The sequence below is a fragment of the Camelus dromedarius genome, chromosome 4 (genome assembly GCF_036321535.1).
Source record: "Camelus dromedarius isolate mCamDro1 chromosome 4, mCamDro1.pat, whole genome shotgun sequence".
NCBI classification, from domain to species: Eukaryota; Metazoa; Chordata; class Mammalia; order Artiodactyla; family Camelidae; genus Camelus; species Camelus dromedarius.
Genome location: NC_087439.1, coordinates 90,918,114 through 90,941,109, shown reverse-complemented (window position 1 = coordinate 90,941,109; position 22,996 = coordinate 90,918,114). Strand labels below are relative to the sequence as shown.

The 22,996-nt window shown below is 40.2% G+C and overlaps 1 protein-coding gene across 3 annotated transcripts in view; it reads right to left on the bottom strand.

Moving 5' to 3' along the window:
* Positions 1-22,996, bottom strand: part of ARMC9 (armadillo repeat containing 9) — a 142,128-nt gene that overhangs the window by 46,124 nt on the left and 73,008 nt on the right. For all 3 annotated transcript variants that reach the window (XM_031452384.2, XM_064485258.1, XM_031452387.2), the window contains exon 19: positions 21,201-21,256. In XM_031452384.2, coding sequence (XP_031308244.1) covers positions 21,201-21,256 — 56 coding nt within the window. The remainder of the gene's footprint in view (positions 1-21,200; positions 21,257-22,996) is intronic.

Sequence of the window (22,996 nt, the reverse complement as noted above, 5' to 3'; positions counted from 1 at the left end):
ACAAGCCATACACTGGGAGAAAATATTTGCAGATCAGCTATTAGAAAAAGAACTTGTATCCAGAACATATAAAGAACTCTCACAACTCAATAATACAAAGACAAAGAACCCAATTTTAAAAATGGGAAAACTATTTGAATAGACATTTCACCAAATATATGATATGCAAATGGCTTGTGTTACGGGTTGAACTGTGCCTCCCAAAAAAGGTATGTTTAAGTCCCAACCCTCCAATACCTCACAACGTGACCTTAATTGGAGGTAGGTTGTTGCAGATGTAATTAGTTAAGATGAGGTCATACTGGAGTAGGGTGGGCCCTTAATCCAATGTGACTGTTGTCCTTAGAAGATGACACAAAGACCCACTAGGTGAGAAGCACCTGCAAGCCAAGAGATGCCAAGGACTTCCAGCTACACTGTGGAAAAAGGCATGGAACAGATTCTCCCCCGGAGCCTTGAGAAAGTGTGGCCCTGCTGACAACTTAATTTTAGGTTTTTAGCTTCCAGAACTAAGAGACAATACAGTTCCGTTGTTTTAAGTCACCCCGTTTGTAGTACTTTGTTTTCCCAGCCACAGGAAACTAATACAGCTAGTCAGCACATGAAAAGATGCTCAACATCATTAGTTATTAGGGAAATATAAATTAAAAACACAATATAACAGCACTGCACACCCACGATGACTATAATTAAAACAACAGAAAATAGTAAACATTGTCAAGGATACGGAGAAATTGGAACTCTTATACTTTGGCTGGTAGGAATGTAAAAATGAGTACAGCCACTTTGGAAAACACTTGGTCCATTCCTTTAAAAGTGAAACGTAAATTTGCCATACAACTCAGGAATTTCCACTTTTGGGTAACTACCGAAGAGAAATGAAAACACATGACCACACAAAGACTTAGACACAAATGTTCGTAGTAGCATTATTTGTAACAGCCCCCAAAATGGAAACATGTAAATGTCTATTCACCAGTTAACGGATAAACTTAAAGTGCACACCCATGCAGTGGAATACTATTCAACAACAACGAAAAAGAACTACTTCTTTATTCTATATGGCTAAACCTCAAAAATATCATACTAAATGAAAGCCACCATATGCAAAAGACTACATGTTACATGAAATGTCCAGAAAAGGCAAATCTACAGAGGCAGAAAGCAGATTAGTAGTTCCCGGGGTGGGAGAGGGAAAGTGGACAGGGATTCACTACAAAAGGGCCTAAGGGACATTTTGGGGGTGGGCGGTGCAAATGTTCTAGAATTGAACTGTGGGGATAGTGGTGCAACTCTGTAAATTTATTAAAAATCATAAAATTGTGTACTTAAAAGATGAATTTCAATGGTATGTAAATTATACTTCGATAAAACTATTTAAAAATATGAATGCAGTAAATAAACACTCCAATCAAAGGCAGATTGTCAGACTGGACAACTCATAGTGATAAAGAAGTCAACACTGGAGGACGACATAACAATTACAAATACATATTCTTAAAACAAAAGAACTCCTCACTGGATGGAACAAAACTGACAGAACTGAAAGGAAAAACAGGCAAGTCTACAATTGCGGTTGGAGATGTCCATGTTCCTCTCTCAGTAACTAACAGTATAAGCAGCCAGAAAAACCAGTAAGGCTATAGAACAGTAATTGGCATAAAATAGGTGCTTGATAAATATTTGTTAACTAGATGAATTCTCATCATGTCAGTTTTTGTAAGATTCCCAGAACTTGATCAACTTGAGTGAAGCAAGAAGACACAAAAAGCCACCACTGACTGAACCATGCACAGCAGGCCCCCTGCCCAGATTTAGCACAGATACTCCACTTGCCCCTTACAACGTAACTCTCTGGCTGGTAGAAAAAGGTAAGATTTCTGAAATTAAGAGCTGAGGGTAAACCCTGATAAGGCGAGTGCAGTATGAGACTCAGGCTGAAATAGGCAGTTGGCTTTTCCAATCTGGTAAGGTTTAGACTGTAATAAATGTCAATTTAGATTTCTAGAACTCTGACTTTAATTTGAAAGAATTTTCTGAGTTTATTGTAAATTTTTATGTGTATGTGTGAAACCACAGAGTTACTGGTCTGTGTGAACCCTACCCTTCTCATCTGGATCATTACAAAGGTCATGGCCAAGAGGAGAAGGTCCCATCTCAGGGACAGCCACATTCAGCAACAGAATGTCCATACTGAGGTACGTGGACCCAGGAGGGAGAGCCAGAAATCTCTCTGAGTTAATTTTTGAGGAGGCTATTTTAGCCCACAATAGCACCACATGCTTGTGGATGATGGGAGCATGGAAGGACCACCCAATGTCTAGACTCTCAGCCCATTGTTGAGTGGCTTTTGAGATAAAAGGTGCACCATGGTTAGACTTTGTAGACAAAGGCTATCTTAAAATGGTTTGTTGTAAGAGAATCTCACTATGGTGGGCTGTTTAACAGACACCCACTCCTCCCGTCACAGCAAGCACACTCTTTGCAAGAGGCCTAGTGGCCTTTTCCTTCTTAGAACTCGGCAACAACCGTGCTGTGAAGACGCTCAGCAAACTCACTGGAGAAGGGCAGGCCCCGCTGCCAGTCGGTGAGTGAGGCCACCTAGGCCTTTCCCGCCTAGCTGGTCTCCAGCCAAATGCAGCCACAGGGAGGAGTCCAGGTGAAACCAGAGATGTCAATACACAGAATCTGCCCAGTCAATACACAGAATCAGGAGGAAAGGACTGTTGCTTTTTTAAGCCACTAAGATTTGGGGCAGTTTCAACTGTTAGCAAAAGCTAACTGGTACTGCCAAATATAACACTGAGCAAACAAGCCAGATTCAGAGTGCATCACGCTGCATGATTCCATTTATAGGAACGTCAACAACAGAGCGAGAACTTGCGGGGGGCTTCTGAGACGCAGACACTAATGAGCCGGATGGTGGTTACATAGGCATGTGCATTTGGATCAGGGGCTTCTGCCTGAGTACCTTCTTCTGAGGGAATTCTCTGCAGAGAGAAACTATCAGCGCTCCTGTGAGCATTTACCCAGTCAGGATCCCTGCCCAACCACCAGCGTGTGCCACCTGGTGGGGGAGCCCTGGGGAACAGAGCTGACACTGTCCCTGCCTTAGTGGCACTTACAGCTCACGGGCGGAGAATAAAAGGCAGTGCACATAAAGAGCCCCTAAAAAAAAGATGAATCCATCATGAAAGGTGATATCAAAATAAATGCCAAAAAGTAGCACACAATCCACTGCAACATGAGTTGGATAATTAATTTCCTGTAGCGTGTCTCCCACACACTGCACAGCAATGTTAACTGTCACTACGCTTCTGTTTTTTGCTATTTCAAGTAAACTCATTTAGCTTTTCCCTTTGAAGATCTGACTTACATCTATTTGTCTACTCTTAGCAGCAGGTCATAGCTTAGGGGGAAGACACCATGCCTACCTAACAACTGTTTAACAAATGTCCGTCCATTTTGTAGTTCTTATCATTCTACAAAACTGAATATGGCGCATTGGTCATTTTGCTGTCTACTAACAGAAAACTGCTTCTATTTCTACGCTTTACATAACAGACATACTCAGTATTTTATATAACATACGTGGCACACACAATTTAGATACAAACTGATTCGAGTCAAACAGACCCCGAGCCCTTACAACCAAGTGACAGGGATACAAACAAGGGCCTCACTGACCACCTGGAGCACCAATGTCTAGAATCCTGAAGTTGGAAGGGATAGCACGCCATGCACTATTTTCTCTCCAGTCATATTCCGAAGCCCGACACTGAATGTTTCATCTTTGAATGCCAAGTGATAGTGATTTGATTGGTTAAGTAGAAACACGTTTATTTATTAAACAAAACTTGTAAAAATGAAATGATGCAGAATGCACTTAAGTATAAATAGAATTTATCAAATAGGTCAAAATTAGAAATATACATGCCTCACTACATAAAATATACTATTATTCCAAAAATTTGTGATATAGGAAAAAGCCATGCAGTGTTACAGTATTTGTGAAAAATTAGATAAGAGAAAAAAAGTTTACTGGGGAGCACTGGTTCACCGTTTCTGCATCTGTTTCCATGGAAACAGATGTTGGACACATAGGGTTTATAAATGCCTCGGAATCACGAGGTGTCTCCGAGGCCTCACCTTGTTTTGAGCCATCTGATGTCTATTTCCATGGAAACCAGAGTGGAAATGAGGGCAGCAGCCGTGAGTCAGCCTTTGACTGGTTCATCCCCGCCAAGGTATGAGAGCATAGGAGCCGTGTTAGAGAAACAAACGAATTTAGAACCAGAAAAAAAGCAAAAGTCTTAATTGGAGAACACTGGTTTCTTTATTGACTTGGTTAAATAATGGAAAGACCCTGCAAGAAACACAGACATAAAACAGACGTTCCTTGGCTAATTAGGTAACAGGGAATTAAACCGGTGTCCATGCATTGCCAAGTGAGCTGACCACACGGGGTGACCACATGAATCAGAGGAGATTCACGGAGAGCAGCGTGCTGTTGGTTCTTTGAATGCGTGCTCTGAAGCAGCTTCAGGCGGGACAACCACCTCACAGGTTGTGCATAAAGGTGGCCAAAGAGAAAGGAGGTCGTGGCCCAAGCACTCAACGTGTCTCTGTCTGTGAATGCAAGGTCACGCAAAGGGAGCCTGGTCAGAAACTGACTGGATCTCTGCCCCATCATTTTCTGTTCCAGCGAGATAACAGCATGTGCCCCCACATAAAATCAAGTTTCCCCTACATATGATACACACCCCTCACCAAGCCTGTTTCCGATTTTTGTTAAAGGCATCACCACCCTCCTACCCTCCTAGCTACCTAGGGTCAAGGTTCCCAGCCTTCAGTTCCTACTGCCATGCCCTGTTAGCAACCAATCCCTGCTATTTCCACCTCCAGGAGCACTCTCTGCAGAATACCTCCCAGCCATGGGCCAAGTTCAGCACCACTCCCCCTGGAGCCTGCAGCAGAGGGAAGGCAGGCACAGACTGTCACACGAGCCTGGCTGTAAATTTCAGTTCCACCAATTACTGCCCGTGTAACCATGAGCAAATTTCTGAACCTCTCTGAAGTTTGGTTTCCTCATCTAATAAATAGGGCTAATAATAGTACCTACTTGACAGAGGGGCCGTGAAGACTAAGTTGAAGAAAGCTTGTAAAGCTCTTGGCCCAGCCCTGCACACAGTTAGCGCCCAGAAGATACTGGCTGTCAAGTATTCTAAGTGTTCTGGATCTCCAGTTAATTTGAACACAGACGTCTATAGCTTACAATCTTCCTATAGCGCGGCTCTGTTCATATCCCTCCCGGGCTCACAAATATTCAGGGCTTTACAAATACTCCACTTTATGTAGTCTGGCTCCTAAGGAAGTGGATTTTGTCTAAGTAAATGGATTTTGTTGTTAAGAGTAAGCTGGTACAAGACAAGGGTTTGGTCCTCTCTCTAGGTTAAGAGGGCAAAGTCCCTTGGAGTGCTACTTTTGATAACAGATTGTGTGAGTTTCTGTGCCTTTAACTTGTATCTGGTTTTTCTGAAACATTTTTCACTTTGGTTGAGTAAATAACTATTGTTTCACAGTGACCTCAAGTGTTTTAAAAATTTTTTTGATATTTTAACACTTCCCAAATATCAAATTCTAACTAAAGTTCTTAACCTCCAGCTAACTCTGGGATTCTTGCTTCAAAGGGGCCCTGAGATATCTCAAAGAAGACTGTTAAACTAATTAGACTTATTTGGTTTGCTAAATTACTTAAAAATACATTGTCAAGTGATTAAAGATGAACCTTAGGTTATATTGTAGAGATAAAGGTAATAAATATAGATATTCCAAAATTTGTATGGAATTCTTAAAAATCTGATATGTCCCGGTTTCAGTCATAATTCTAATTATTATCTTAAAATGTTGTATGTCACAGAAATATCCAAGTTGCTTGTCAACTGTATTGCAATCAAGTCTTTAACCATGCCATTTTAAGTCTTGTCATTTGTAAAGAATCATTGTTTTATTCTGATGTTTTTATAAAATGAAGATCTTTGGGAAGAAGATTCATAAAAAGGGACTTACCTTTTAAACAAATATGTCTCTGATAACCTTTAGCTCATACCACTGAACTGGGTAAATTATGAAACTCTAATGGAAAACCTGATGACTTCATTTAGATAAAAGGAATTAATTACATGGGACTGAGTGAACTGATAAATATTGATAACCTTATGACTTTTTGAGAATCATTCTGGCCTTTAATCTTTTATTTTTGAGGAAACCTTTCCTCTTATGCTATGACCTATAAGTTGATAAAGTATGCCTTGGTAAACAAGGATGAAACATTTATCTTTTTGTCTCTACCTGATCCTTCTAGAATTTAACTTCTCCAGCTGGCTCTCCTTTGGACCTGACGGTTAGTGCAACTAGATTACAACTAGTTATACTAATCATTGGTTTAATTTGTTCTTTGTTTCCAAATTGTTACACTTCGTATGACCTTATTAAATGTTACTAGCTGTATTACTTATATTCTGTCTATTTTGTAAGAGTTCTGTCTCTTACATTACCCAATAAGTAACCAGGTTTTCAACAAAATTGATGATGGCTAGACACCTTGAGGAAATAGATCACATTTATAACTCTACATAGAATTACTGTAATAGTGTGATTCTATGTATGGGAAGAAGCAATGATGGAAAACATTTCCTGGATCATAACAAACTTGTAAGATAGGTGATCTTGAGAAGTTTTTTGGTTATCAACAGGGTCTGATCTAAAAATTAGCACCTTGAGTGGCATGTCAACAGTATCTTTGCCTGATACAGGAATGAGCACCATGGGACAAAACTGGTCATGAAATGTCTCCCAAAATATTGTCTCCCTAAATCAAATTTAGGACCAAAGGGGAGCACTGTGAATGAAAAAAACTGCCAGCCACATCAGTAAACAAAGGATGCTGTGGCTATCAAGTTATCAGCTGCTACCGCCACCCTGACAGTGAACAGAGGGAGCTCAGGATGTGGACAAGCATGCAGCCTGGCCTCTGCTGCCACACCCAAGGGGATTCAGTATGGGAAAGAACAGGATACAGGCCCTAGACAGCCAGGTGCATATCAAAGGAGTGATTTCAGTGAGCCCAGACCTTTGCACCTTCCCATACATAGAAAAGCCCTAAATTCCTTAACTTGAGGTATTTGGTTTTCTTTAATTAACAATAATATTTTAATGTTCTAACTAACTGGTCTTTGTTGCAAAAAAAAGCTCCCATATATCCTGGCCCCTCCCTTGCCTCCAGGGAACAGTCTCTTAGAGCCATCTGAGGCTGCCTCCCAGGCTTGAGTCCTCAGAAAGTCCACTGAATAAAACGTATCTCTCAACTTTTAGGTTGTGCATTTTAGTCAACACCTGGAATCTAACAGCTCTAACACCTCTCTTATTCACTATGTTTCTGCCTCTTGTTTTTAAATAAATAAAAGCTTCTTTTGAAAGACTTTAGCCTTTATCAGTTGGGGTGAATACTTAAGGGAGCAACATGAACCTAATGACAGATGACCAGGTGTGATGATAGCAGCACTTGTCCCAGCCCTGGAACCCAGGCGGCAGCAACGGTGGGATGAAGGAAGTAGGGGAAATAGCAGGGAAGGTTTGAGGCCACGCAAGGTCCCTGGAGCTCCTGTGCCCTTGGAGAGTCCATTTCGGGGAGAAGAGGGAGATGAGGCTAGAAAGTTTGGTGGGACCAGGCTGTGGAAACCTCATGTATTAACCATGTCTTTTATCTTCTCTATTCTGATGCTTTGACACCTGCGGCCTTGCTGACCATGGAAGGACTGGCCAGTCCCTGGAGATGATAAACAACTCCTGCAGAAGCACACCTTTCAAATGCAAACCAACCAATCTAGAGTCCACACCCCAACCATCTCCCGCATTGGGCTCCCACACTCTGGGCCATTTTCCACCTGCCCTAATCACCCTAGGGCCAAGTACCAGACAACCTGGGACAGGTCTTGGATCCCAAAGCCCAGTGAAATTGTTCAAACTAGTCAATCCTAAACCTGCCTTCCCTGCCCCATCTCTTCCTTCTTGTGGAAACCACAAGAAAGGCTCTTGGTCACACTTGCTTTCTCTCCCTCAGCCTCCTCCCCTCCAACATGTACCCTTCGGGGTGTGGTGTGTCCCCCATCATGGGAACTGTGTGTAACTACCTTTTCAAAGACAGTTGTTTTCTGGTCTGTTAGCCTTACTGAAGCTTAAATATTTCAAAACACTCGAAGCTATCAAGGCACCCAAGCTTCCACCAGAGCCAGGGAACAGGGGGACACCAGGCGCAGAAACACCAGTACTTAACGTGGCTTTCTGCAGTCAGGCACAGTGGGCCTGCAGCTGATGACAGTGGTGCTACTCATGACCGTCATCGTCATAATGGGAGCTAACATTCACCAAGGGCTTACAGTGTCCCAGTGCTTTGATATGATTCCTTAGTGATGTCAGAACATACTGGGATTTTGAGGGGGAGGGTACAGCCCAAGTGGTAGGGTGCATGCTTAGCACGCATGAGGTCCTGGGCTTAAGCCCTGGTACCTCCTCTAAAAATAAATAAATAAATAAATAAATAAATAAATAAATAAATAAATAAATAAACCTAATTACCTCGCCCTCCACCCTCCCCAAAAAGAACACACTGGGATCTTGTAAAAGCCACCGATTCACTGCCTGAGCCTGGCCTTTTCTTTGGATACTAATGTTTCTACCCAGGGCTTTATATTGGTAAATACATCTAAAGAGACTACCACTTGAAAAGTAGTGATATAAAACTTTTTTTAAAGGAACATGACCCAGTTTTCTGCTTTCTACATTGATGTTTTAGGAACTATGGTTAAAAAAATTAAAAGCCCAGTCTTCCTGTGTCACATCAACCACATGAGATGGTCACTGGGTCTGAGACAGCCCTCATCTGGGGTTAGCCACAGACCCACCCACCAGCCATCCCTCCCCTTCCTGGGCCCGACCAGTTTCATTTCCTCAGGAGAATATGTGCATATACCATGGGGCCAGGTGGAATGGGTAAGGGCAGAAGAAAGGATAAGACAAAATAAAACAAAACTAATTCCAGCCCCTAGGAAAAGATGAAAACCCTCCTTTATTTTATGAAGCCAGAGTAAATTTTAATAGCCAAACCCATAAAGGTTGTACAAAACAAAACTGTAAACCAATTTTCTGAATGTGGTCTGGGGAAACTTCAGAGGCCTCAAGACCCTCTCAGAAGGTTTATGAAGTCTAAACTATGTTCACAATATATTATTATTATATGTCAATCACATAAAATATACTTCTATAATTATTATCATTTATAAAATATAAAATAGTATATGGTTATTTTAATAGTAATATTTGCCTTTTTCACTCTGATTCTCTTGTGATACAGTGAAGTTTATTGGAAGCTACATGACATAATGATATCATTCTGATAGCTAACAGAATGTCTGCTTGAGTATTCTTGTGTTTTCTAGAAATTTCTAAGGTTCAGGGGATAGCTAACAGAATGTCTGCTTGAGTATTCTTGTGTCTTCTAGAAATTTCTAAGGTTCAGGGCATAAATATGTGCATTTTCATAACTAAGTTTGTTCTCAGGACTTCTGTGTGCTTTTACTAGCTATATTTGGTTTTATCTACTATAACTGACATAACTTCATTATCACCCCAACATTTGTATTTTGAAATCATGAAACTTTCCTTGCTCCTATGCAGAAATAGACTAGAAGTACATTTATTGCTTTATTTTGCAGTAATATTTTTATACTTTTTCAAAAATTTTTCTAATTTTAAAAATTTTCTCTAAAACTGTTAGTTTAAATTTTAAGAATTGTTTATTCTCAGAAAAAAAGAAAATTTGTTTATCTTTCTTACACTTTTAAGGATGGATCATTGGCTTTAAAAAGAATGATCAGAGGACTCAATTTCTCAACCCACAGCTTCACCATTTATATGAAAAGATGTGGAAAGAAATGAAATTGACTTATCAGAAAGCTCTCTGACTCATGGAAGAGAGGATCTATTCCAGGGAAGCTGGGTGAAACTGCAAATGAAAAACAGAATTACGATGGAGGCTATCTTTCCCTCAGCTTTATAGACGCAAATAAGTCACCCTATTGTGTCTTATGTAACAGAACACATTTAAATAGTATTATAATGCCAGTTAAGTTAAGGTGTAACTTTGACACCAATCATCCAGAGTCTAAAGAAAAAGGATTTGAATGTTTTAAAAATAGATATGATTGAGTTCTTTAAAAGTCAAAAATTGAAAATTTGTTTGTTATAATTTTTCAGACTAGAAATTAAAAATCACTGAAGCCATGTGATGGGCATACAGAAACTGTATTTTTTTTTTTTTTGTAAATCTAAAATTACTCCCCCCCAGTTATTTTAAAAATGTTTTTATAATTATCTAAAAACAAAGCCACTGAAGAATCTTGAAGGGTAAGTTATTGTATTGCCTTGGTCCAAGAAACATACACAATAGCCTTGTAGAGCTGATACTGCTGAATCCCTGATAGATGGAAAGTTAGCAAAAGAAATTATAGCATGCTACTTTCCAATGAAACATTGTTAAATTAAAGATTAAGCTGCAAACATGAATGCTGAGTTAATATCTCATCCGCAGATATGCCTGGACTTGCTATTTGGCTTGTATTCATCCAGTCATTAAAGATCTTTTACGTAAATACTTGGCAACAAAACGCAAGTGATATGCATTGAATACCTTTATTGACTTTCAAGGTTTATCCTGGAACAGCTGCACTGAAATCTGAACTTATGGTACAAAAGCAATGGAGGGTAAAACCACTGGTGCCACAGCATCCATCAGGGCTTTGCTAACAAGCTCTAGTAGGAGTCACTGCATTCACCACCACCACCACAGGTAGACAGGTAGACAGACAGACTTATAAATGAATAACAGAAAAATGATAGACGATAGAAAGAAAGGAAGAAAGGAAGGAAAGAAGGAAGGAAGGAAGGAAGGAAAAAGAAAGAGAGGAAGAAAGAAAGACGTTAGGAAGATGAGAGAGAGTTTTGTTTAAGAAGTCCTTGATGAAGCAGCAGGAATTAATTCTATTCTTCGATTCTCGTGGCCCACCTTTTTAACATTCTGTGTATCAAAAGGATGTACATGGTGGTTATCTTGAGGAAAAGCATTTGTGAGGTTATCTGAGGTGCAAGCTGAACTAGGCACTATTTCAAGGAACATCACTCTTACGTGAAAGAATGACAGATGAACTATGGTTATTTAGCTTGGGTATCTGGCAGAACTTTTCTCAAAAATTAATGAGATAAGCCTTTCACTTCAAGGAGAACAATTGATAGCATCTGTTATCATTAATAAAATTTGAACTCTCAAGAGAAAACAAGAATTTTAAAAAACTTGTACCTGCCACTGTGAGCTTGATAGCTTCCCAATACCTAAAGACCTTTCTGATGAGACCAGTGACAATATTAACTAATGCAATTTAATGGGGATGTTTTATAATGAAATATACCAACATTTGGAGGAGCTGTAAAAATGCAAAACGTTGTTTCCTCAATTATCAGTGCTTAAAAATACAAAATCATGCATGGATAAAAGACCTACTGAAAGTACAAAACAAGCAGGATGCCTGAAGGAATTGTGAAGGACTTTCGAAAATCCATTCTCCAAAAAAAGCAAGAACACTGGAAAAATTGTCAAAATCAATTTCTTCAAAACTCTGAAAATTAACCAAAAGCCTGCAACAATCTGAGGAGTGTTTATTCAAGGAAAAACTGGCTAATCCAGCAATCCCCCTACTGGGTATATATCTGGAGGGAACTCTAATTCGAAAAGATATATGCACCCCAATGTTCATGGCAGCACTATATACAAAAGCCAAGACATGGAAACAACCTAAATGTTAATCAGCAGATGACCAGATAAAGAAGTTGTGGTATATTTATACAATGGAACACTACTCAATCATAAAAAAGAATAACAATGCCATTTGCAGCAGCATGAATGGACACAGACATCGTCAGTCTAAGTGAAGCAAGCCAGAAAGAAAGAAAAATACCATCTGATATCATTCATATGTGCAATCTTAAAAAAAAAAAAAGAAAAAGAGAGGACATTAATGAATCCATCTACCAAACAGAAATAGACTTGCAGACATAGTAAACAATCTTATGGTTATCAGGGGAAAGGGGGTGAGAAGGAATAACTTTGGGAGTTTGAGATGTGCAAATGTTAGCCACTATATAATGTTAGCCAGATTAAAAAAAACAAATTTCTTCTGTATAGCACAGGGAACTATATTCAATATCTTGTAATAATCTTTAATGAAAAGGAATATGAAAAAGAATATATGTGTGTATATGCATGACTGGGACATAGTGCTGAACGCCAGAAATCGACACATTGTAACTGACTGTACTTCAATTAGATAAATGAATAAATAAATAGCTAACTCTCAGTAAGAACAGCAAATGCTGTGGCATTTAAACATGCTCTTTTCCTCTCATTCTCTCCCCAACTCCTTGAAAACCACCAGCCTTGCAATCAAAGTTAAAATCAGCATCCAAGCAGTCACTGAGGTGAGCAGACAGGTTTTGAGCTCCCCAAAGCCTTACTCTCAGAGAACTGTCATTATTTGACCTGACTGTCAATTCCTTGGAAAGTCTTCTCATAGAGTTTGTCTTTATTTAACCTGAGAGTTTACTTGGGGTCAACAACATGATCCTCAGGGGCTTTGTTGAAAACATACTTTTAAATAATCAATGGGTGAATCAATCACAAGGAAAAGAAAAAAGTATTTTGAGATGAATGAAAATGAAAACACAAACTTCTAAAACTTATGGGATGCAGCCAAAGCAGTAATCAGAGGAAAATTTATAGCTGTATATATTTACTATATTTAATGTCTACATTAAAAAAGGAGAAAGATCTGAAATCAATAAGCTACTTTTACACCTTAAGAAACCAGAAAAAGAAGAGCAGAAGGAAGGAAATAATGAAGATTAGAGCAGAGATAAATGAAATAGAGATTAAAAAAAAAGAGAAAATCAACAAAACCAAAGGTTGGTTCTTGCAGAGGTCAACAAAATTCACAAACCTTTAGCTAGACTGATTGTATTAGTCAGCTTGGACTGCCATGTAAAATACCACAGACTGGGTGGCTTAACCAACGGAGATTCATTTCTCATAGTTCTGGAGGCTGGGAAGTCCAAGATCAAGGTGCAGGCTGATTTACTTCCTGATGAGGGCTCTCCTGGCTTGCAGATAGCGGCCTTCTCTGTGTTCTCACATGGTGGTGAGAGAGAGTGCTCTGTAGTGTCTTTTCTTACAAGGCTACTAATTCTATCAGATCAGGATCTCACCCTTTTGACTTCATTTAACCTTAAATACCTCCTTACAGACCTTATCTCCAAATATAGCCATCCATACTGCGGGTTAGGGCTTCACCATGAATAAATTTGAGAGGACACAGTTCAGTCCATAGCACTGACCAAGAAAAAGAGATAAGACTCAGATTACTAAAATCAGAAACGAAAGGTGACCTTACTGACCTTACAGAAATAAAAAGGATCATAAGAGAATACTATGAACAACTGTACACCAACAAATTGATGTCTTAGATGAAATGGACAAATTCCTAGAAAGACATAAATTGCAGAAACTGGCTCAATAAGAAATAAAAAATCTGGATGGACATATAACAAGTAAAAAGATAAAATTAGTAATAAAAACAAAAAAGCTTCCCACAAAGAAAAGCCCAGGTCCATAAGGCAGCACTGGTAAATTCTACTAAACATTTAAAGAAGAATTAATATCAACCCTTCACAAACTCTTCCAAAAACAGAAGAGGAGGGAACACTTCCCAACTCATAATATGAGGCCAGTATTACCTTGATATCAAAATTAGACAAGTAGGGGAGGGTACAGCTCAGTGGTAGAGTGTGTGCTCAGCATGCACAAGGTCCTGGGTTCGATCCCCAGTCCCTCCATTAAATAAAAAATAATAATGATAATAAATTAAATAAATAAATGTTACCCCCCAAACAAACAAAATTCTAAAAACTAGACAAAGATGTCACAAGAGAAGTCAAACTACAGACTAATGGCTATTATGAATATAGATACATAAATCCTCAACAAAATACAAGCAAACCAAATCCAGCAACATATGAAAGGGATTATAAATCAGGAAGAAGCAAGACTTATCTCAGAAGTTCAAGGGTAGTTTACATATGGAAACCAGTAACTGTAATACACCTAACCCTAACCGATACTAATAGAATGAAAGAAAATCCCCACACGATCATCTTAATTGATATAAAAAAAGGCACTTGACAAAATCCAACATTTAATAAAGCTGGAAAAGAAGGAAACTTTCTCAACCTGCTAATGGGCATCTATGAAGAACCCACAGCTAACATCACACTAGACAGTAAAAGATTGAAAATGTTCTCCCTAAAATCAGGAAAAAGACTAAGGATCCACTCTCACCACTTCTATTCAACATTGCACTGGAGGTTCTAGCCAGGGCAACTAGGCAAGAACAGGATACAGAAGACATCGAGGTTGGAAAGGAAGAAGTGAAATTATCTCTATTCACAGATGACATGGTGTTGTATACAGAAAATCCTAAGGAATCCATCACAAAATAGAACAAACAAAAACTTTTAGAGTTCAGTCAGGTTGCAGTACACAACAAGATCACGATACTAAAATCAGCTGTATTTCTACACACTAGCAATGAACGATCAGAAAGTAAACAATATGCAAAATCAAGAAATAGATTTTAATTAACAGTATGAAAAAGATTTGTTGATAAAGTTAATGATTCCACATTGCAACTAACATTTAATAAACTATCACTTGTCCAGTTTTGTAGCAGTATCAAAGAATAACATTTTCTACCCCAAAAGCCTATTAAAATATTCTAGCTCTTTCAACTACATAAATGTATGAGGCCAGATTTTCTTCATATCTTTCAGTCAAAGCAACATATTCCAACAGACAGAACCCAGAGGTGGATTTGATAATCTGACTATTTTCTAATTGAGACAAAGAGAGTTGTAAACATAAAATACAATGCTACTGTTCTTGATACTTTTTTGTTGTTGTTTTAGAAAGTAATTCTTTAAAAAAATTAAATTGCCACATAATGGGTTTATTACTGCCATTTTAAAATTAATTAATAAATATATTTTTTTCTGTTTTAAACTCTCATTTAGCAAACATTCATAGCCAAAATACACAGACAAAAGCTCTTTGGAATCTTCAATAATTTTTAAGAATAAAAATATCCTGAGACCAAAAAATTGAGAACGGTCACTTCAAACCTACATGAACATTGTGTATATATTTTTTTCTATGTATAAAATATTTAATAATTAAATTTTAAATGAAAAAAAATCTTAGAGGAAAATCTAGATTTTTTAAATTTTATTTATTGATTTATAATCATTTTACAAAGAAAATCTAGATTATATATGAAATTTAGGGTTAAGGAAAACCTCAATCAGGGCAGAAAACTCAGAGGTTATAAAAGAAAGAAAAGCCAATATATTTATCTTAAATTTTTAAAAAAGACTTATGACAAAAGATATTATTAAAATAAGTCAATAAGTAAGAGATATATTTTTAAAATATTTGCAAAAAGGGTGAAAAAGGGTCAATATCTGTAATATAGAGATTCATATCAACTGATGTGGAAAGATAAACACAATTTAAAAAAAGGAGAAAGGCTGTGAATGGGAAATTACAGCACAGCAAATCCAAATATCCAATCAAATACACATACTCATACTCACTACTCAATGGAGACGCAGAATTAACATACAGGGAGACAGCACTTTACCACCGTTAGACGGGCAAAAAAAAGAAGAGTAACAGCATCTATTCTAGTGGAGATGGAGGGAAAGTCTCCTGTTCTGCTGGTGAAATCTGAATTGCTACAGGCTTTCTAAAAAGCAACCTGGAAAAATCTATTACAATTAAAACACACATACACTTCAACCCAGCAACAAAAGCCCTATTAAATAAAAGCACCACTAACTAGGGATATATTTACAAAGTTTACTGTGGCAGTGTTTGAAGTGACAAAAATCTGGAAACCACACATTCACAACATCAACTAGAATCAATTTGCTACGCTGGCTGACTTAGAAAGGGATTTCCGGAAAATATTAACAAGGGAAAAAAGGCAACACTGAGGAAAAAAGGCAATACTGTGTATTTGTATCTATACCTTTGTTATCTCATTTTGTAAAATAAATATTGACAAAAACATACATGGATATGTGTACATATTTGTGTGTACTTTGTGTATGTTTCTTATAAGAAAAGTATGAAAGTGTACACACATCCTAGGTTGTTAATACGGGCTTCTTGGGAGGTTGATGTGGGTCAGGGGAGAGGCAAAGGACACAGCTTATTCAGTCTCCCCTAGAAGATGCCTCTTCTGCTTTCCTGACCACTTCCTTCTCTTCATCAATCCATTCCACTCATTTTCACCCTCAGCTAGGCAAAGTCCTCGAGAGAGCCACCTTCCAGTCTCCTCTGAGTACTTGGAATTTCTGCAGCACTTCCTGTTTCTATCAGATTCATGGACCTCTGAGCACATATTTATTTTTTTATTATTCCCTGTTTATATATGTTTTTAGATGTCTCACAAGAGACAAAATCATGTAGTGGTTAACAGTGTTGGACAGTCAAGTCAGACCACCTGGCTTTGATTCCTAGCTCCATCACTTACTTGTTAGCTGTGTAAACTTAGCAAGTGAAATATTTTCTCTGTTTCCCCATCTGTGAAATGGGAACAGTAAAATTACCTATCACAGGGTTGCTGCGAGGAGTAAATGAGTGAATAGCACATGTAAGGTGACTAGAACAGTGCTGGGCACGTCGTGATGCCATATAAGCTATTATCAGGGCTGTTATTATCTCCCCTAATCTAGACTTTAAACTCTTGGAGGCATTTTAAACCATAGATATTCTTTTCAATTTTTTTTGATCCCTTCCCCATTATTTCCTACAATAATGTTATTTTAAGGCCTTCAAATATTTGTTGAATAAGTGAATGAATGGCTCTTAGATTTGAGAAGCCTGTAGAGAAAGAAACTGCTGAGCACATGATTGTCACTTTCATGGCAACCAGCAAGTAAATGTCCATGGCTGATCTAACCTGGCTTTTAAATTTATTTTGTTAAGAGAGGAGAATATTTGTCTTAAAATCAATCTTCTGGAACAGCACAGACCAGCCTTTCATCTCCACTTACAAAGCCATTTACAAGCGAGACACAAGGAACCCACCTCAAACTGTAATAAAAAAAAGTGAGCCACTTGTGGTGATAGCACTGGAACCAAGTCTCCTTGTAATTTACCACTGGCCCTTTGGGAACATATTGCATACGTTTAATGTAAAAATAAATTGTATTAGATAAGATAATAGTGCTTCAAAGCACTAGGTGAGATGCGTTTGAATGCTTAAGTTGTAGCTGTCATCTGTCCATTCTCTTGTGTGTACAGTTTAAGCTTATCTGATGATGGTTTTATTATCCTGGAGGTTTACTGAGCCAAGAGAGTCTAAGAAGCCATTTAGAAAACCATGAAAACACCTGTCCTTCTGATGCCATCCTCTCTCACTCCTCCTGCTTTGAACGTTCAACCTATTCCTCTCAACTGGATCCTTCCCATCAGCATTTTAACATGCTTAGGTGTCTACCAAATTAAAACAAAACAAAAATGCCCTATGTAGCCACCATCAACTCACTTCCTCTGCTCATGGCCAAATCTGTGAGAAGAGTGGTATATACTTACTAGCCCCCTTCTCTCACTTCCCACCTGCTCCTCAACTACTCAGTTTAGTGTTTGCCCCATTAGCCTTCCAAAACGCTTAGCAATTGACCTCTGTCCACTAGATCCAGCGTGCCTTCTCCCTGCTCACCCCATGTGGTGAGTCTGCAGCTCTCCGCCCCACTGATCAAGCTCTCTCTTCCCCTCTTACCCACTTCCTCCCCGCCAGCCCCTACCCAAGGAGTTTCCAGTGTCAGCAAAGAGGGTGTAACTTTCTACACCTTTCCGCTACGCATAAGCACCTATATAAATCATAAGGAGGTGTGTGTATAAGTTATTTTTTCTGAAATCAGGTCATTACTGTGCAATTTCCTTTTTCTGTCTGACATTATATCCTAGACAGTCTATAAGTCAGAAAAAAATTAACTCTACCTTAACATTTTTTTATTTTGGTATATAAATGTATGCATATTCAGACATAACTAAATAAGTGTTAATACATCAGGACGAGTCATTACATTTTTAGAAATTAGAGAGAAAAATCAGATTTTGCATCTGGGGGTCCTTGAGAGTTTCCAGTGAAGCAGGACCAGTGGCTGAAGGGGCAAGTGTACAGATTTCAGCTCAATGGACACAAAGCAGCCATAATCAACCCTGGCCTCTGGCCTCTCCTGGAGCTTTTTACCTTCAGAGGCACTAAGCAGCGAACTGAAAACAGTGCCTTCATTATCTGTGTTTTGGGTTTAAATAATTTTGCTACCTCCTTCAAAGTTGCCACCTTGGGAGGTGACAGCCACATTCCAACAACAGGGTGATTTGCTCAAATTATTTTTGGAAATTTCCCTTTAGTCTAAGAATCTCTCACTCTCTCCCCCACACCACTCCCATTTTAAAAGTACACCTCGCCTTGGGGAAGCTGAGTGAAACACATGTGCTTATCTGCCCCAGGTCCTCCTTGCTCGTCTTCCACAGGGTCCGGAGGGATGGAAAGTCCAGAAACTGCTGACCTGAACTCATCACAGAGTCAAGTGTTGGCCCCAAATGACAGATCCTTTCCTTATAATTTTCCAACTAAACCCTTTCAAGAATCTTCTGAAAATTCTAACTATTACAACAAATATTTTCAAACACTACCGTCTTAAAATAAAAATCTGCACAGAGTAGCAAGAAGTCCAGACAATTAAAAGATCTCTATATTCCTTCATTTACAGTTGACTAGAACTGCTTCCACAGGGAAATGTCCAAAGCTGAATTTCCACCATTAACAGAAGGGTTGAACCAAATGACCTTTCCCTTGCAATACAAAAGGGTTAATAGCAATACAAGAAAACAAAACAACCCCAAAGGATGACCCAGGAAGGTGGTAAGACAGATCTTGAGGGGAGCTTTTCTTTGACAAAAAGTTACTGGAATTAAATAATTAAGATATTAACTCAAAATATAATATAAAACAGTATTGAAGGGCTAGGCACACAGGTGGTGTCTTTTTACAGTCCTGAGAAGACTGAGTGAGTCAGGGAGCTGGCTTCTCTCCGGGGTTGGCAAACGACAAGCCAAGGTGCCTGTTTCTGTAAGGCCAGCAAGCTAAGACTGACTTTCACATTGTTAAATTTTAAATATTTGAAAAATATTTAATGACACATAAAAATCATATAAAATTCAAACTTTAATGTCCACAAAAAAGTTTTATGGGAACACAGCCACATTCATCCATTTATATCTTGTCCACAACTCCTTTGTGTTACAACAGTGGATCCGAGCAGATAGAACAGACTATGTGGCCTGCAAAGCCTAAAATATTTACTGGCTTCCTCTTTGTAGAAACAGTCTGCTGATCCCTGTTCTAAACCAGATTTTGCTGCCATCGACTCTGTGTGAACAGGGCTGGCCTCCTCCCCTCTCTGGATGGACCTTTGTAAAGGAAGGGGCCTGGAGAAGGTGCTGGCCAGGATGCTCGTCTGAGGTCCAGAACTGTGCTCGGCCTTCATGGCAGTGAGCAGGGACACCGCTGCTGCCACCTACAGGCCATGAAGAAAACGGCAGGCGGGCGGCTGCCTGCGGAGAGACAGCCACTCACAGATCTTTGCTCGGCCATCCTCTCTGATGGAGGGCACTGATGTGAACTGTCCCCCAAAGGACATCATCAGTGAACAAACATCTGGCTTTTACACACTTCTTAAACTGATAGACCACAACTCCAAATAACAATACATCTTCCAGCATTCACTTCAGGAATAAATGCTCCTCACAAAATACAAGGACTGCGAACCACTTGTTAGCACAGAAATGAGAGGAGACAACACGCACGGTCTTTTCAGGTCTGAAGGAAAAACCATGAAAAAGCCTGTTGTGTGATAATCCATCTGCAGTCCACTAGTCACCATTCTCTATACCATTTCACAAGACTCGCTCACACTACTTCTGAACCTCCACACTCTAAAAAACCAGGTAAACAGGTTTTTCACAGCTGAGGAAACCCATATCGAAAGAATGCAAATAATGGGGTAAAGCGGTTGGCTCTCCTAGCTCTGAACCAAGCCCTGGACTCTCACCTTAGAAAGTCTCACCATGAGCCTCCAAGGGGAGAGAAGTGAAAGCTTCCAGTCCTCGTCTGGGCTGGGCAGTCTTGGAATGTCACTTCTGCTGCATTCTGCTCAGGGGCTCATCACGACCAACCCAGACTGGGGGAAGGCACTCAGACCCCACCAACTCGGGGGTTCAGGGCGGGAGGACTTGGGGGTGGCCGTGTCTGAAGACTATCTCCTGCACTTTGGGTGGGTTGGCTGCAGCCAGCACGGAGGTGCCACACTCTGCACTTGGCTTGATCAGAGGTTGAAAGATGACAGGTCTTCAGCATGAGTTTTTCGCTCTGAAGGGTGTAAGCCTCTACCTGTCTTCCCTGTGGATAGGAACACTGGTGCAGGGGATAGTCTTCAGACACGGCCACCCCCAAGTCCACCCACCCTGAACCCCCGAGTTGGTGGGGTCTGAGTGCCTTCCCCCAGTCTGGGTTGGTCGTGATGAGCCCCTGAGCAGAACGCAGCAGAAGTGACATTCCGAGACTGCCCAGCCCAGACGAGGACTGGAAGCTTTCACTTCTTTCCCCTTGGAGCCCAGCCCCCAACCAATAAGGAAGTCCAGGCAAGACCACCGAGTGGTCAGAGGCCACGTGCAGAGGGGCTGTGCAGGATGTGATGCCAGCTTGGACACGGAGAACAGCTGCATGACATCCCAAGAGAGACCAGCAGAAAATCAAGCAGCTGAGCTCCAACCGACCCACAGAATTATGAGAAGAAATGCAGCAGGGATTGAAATCTCTGTTTCTAGACTAACTTTTCAAGGCAAGAAACAGACTCAGAATAGTTGGCCCAAGTTTTCTATGGGGTATCAAGAGCCTCCAACTTACTTCATCATCTTCGTCTTCATCATCATCAGATTCAAGAACACCATCCACGAGCTCTTCTATAAAGAAAAAAATCAATGAATAACTGTGATCACCTTTGGGAGCCTTGGTCAACAAAATCCGTCGGCTGCTGTAGAGATGTGTAAACACCTTGGTGAGAGTCCAGTTATATCCAGTCACACTTCCTGGAGTTATATCCTACCACGCCATAGCTTGGTATCATCTTAAGAAAATTTAAATCTCTCCATTTTCATCAGAACACATCAGTAGCATGAAAAAAAATTAAAAGCCAACATATAATTTGAGGGTAATTTAGGGGAAGAAAGTAAGCTAGGATCATTGCTAGCATCGTGCTAGATAGCGTCACATGTATTATTTCACTTAATCCACACTAAGATTTTATTGACTTTTATCCCCATTTTATAGCATACATCAAATGGAGGCACAGAGGATAAAGGACTTTTTATGGTTATACACCCAGTAAGTGAGAGCTGAGATTCAAACGGAATCTATTTCTAAATCCCATGGTTTCTCCAAAGGGGCTAGAGGTAGTGGTCATGGCAGGTAGGATTCCTGCAAGAGCTTAAAAGAATTTACAAAGGAGGAATAAATTAGTAGCACAATGGAGTCAGAGGAAGAATAAGCCTGTTTCTTCGTCTGTAAAATGGGTATCAGACCTCCTACTTCCTAGGCTTGTTGGGGGATTTTATAACACACCGGAACTAAACCCCTGGCCCGGGCCCAGGTGCACAGCAGGCACTACACAGAAGCTGGTTACTTTCTCCTCCATGAAGCCTTCCCTGACCCCTCCCTGAGCGATCACCTCCTTCCCTTCTGAACACACGTGGCATTTCGTCTAGAACTCTCACAGTGCTCACCACCCTGGGGTGGTTAATGTTTACTAACGACTGAAGGGCTGACCTGTCTGGTATCCTTCTCACTCTCTGTATTAGACTGCGAGCCGGGGACAGAGCTCCTAACCTGATGCTCACCCCTCCACCCCTCTGCATCTTCCTTATTGGCACTCATTTCTTGAACAGATGACATGAAAGTAAAGACAGCCTGAGAGAAGAGGAAAGGAAGTCAAACAGGAAGTGGGAAGAAAGAAGGAACTGAAGGCTATTTCTGAAGAGCTTGCCCAGCACACTCAGGAAGGCGGCAGATTCACCCAGATGTCACCAAACCCCAAAACCATTTCCTAGAAGGGAATCCGCAGAAACTAGGACTCCGGTTGTCCTGGACGCAGCCCTCATTCTGAAGGGAAAGTGACTTGGCTGGACCGAGGCCAGCAGGGTGCTAACCAGGCTCACATGCCTGTCATGTGCTGTGCTGTTGTCTTGCGATGCTGCTTAGTCAAGAAAGCTGCCCTGCAGACGGGAGGATGCTGTGTCATTCTGCACTTGGGCTGAAGCTTAACTACCTAACTTCTCTTCCTACTGGCCCCAAACAGCACCACTCCTTTCCACCTTCAGTAAGTGGCTTTCAAAACGGGGATGCTGCTATATTTATCAATTATGAATCTTTCTTCTTCAAATATGAAAATGCCTTTTAAAAAAACATTAGATATTTCATGAGGCCAGTCCAGCCACACTCCCCTCCCCTGAGCCTGTGGGCTCAGACTCATTCTATCTCCAGAACAATCCAGTCCTGTGAACTCAAGGACCTTGTAAGCCTCAGCTCCTCCTCTCTGACATGACAGGGACATCAGCCCTGCTCCCTGGATTGCAGCCCTCAACACAGTAACAGGACCGAGCACTGGCATGACCTCTCCTGAGAGCCCACTGGTGAAGCTGGCTCTG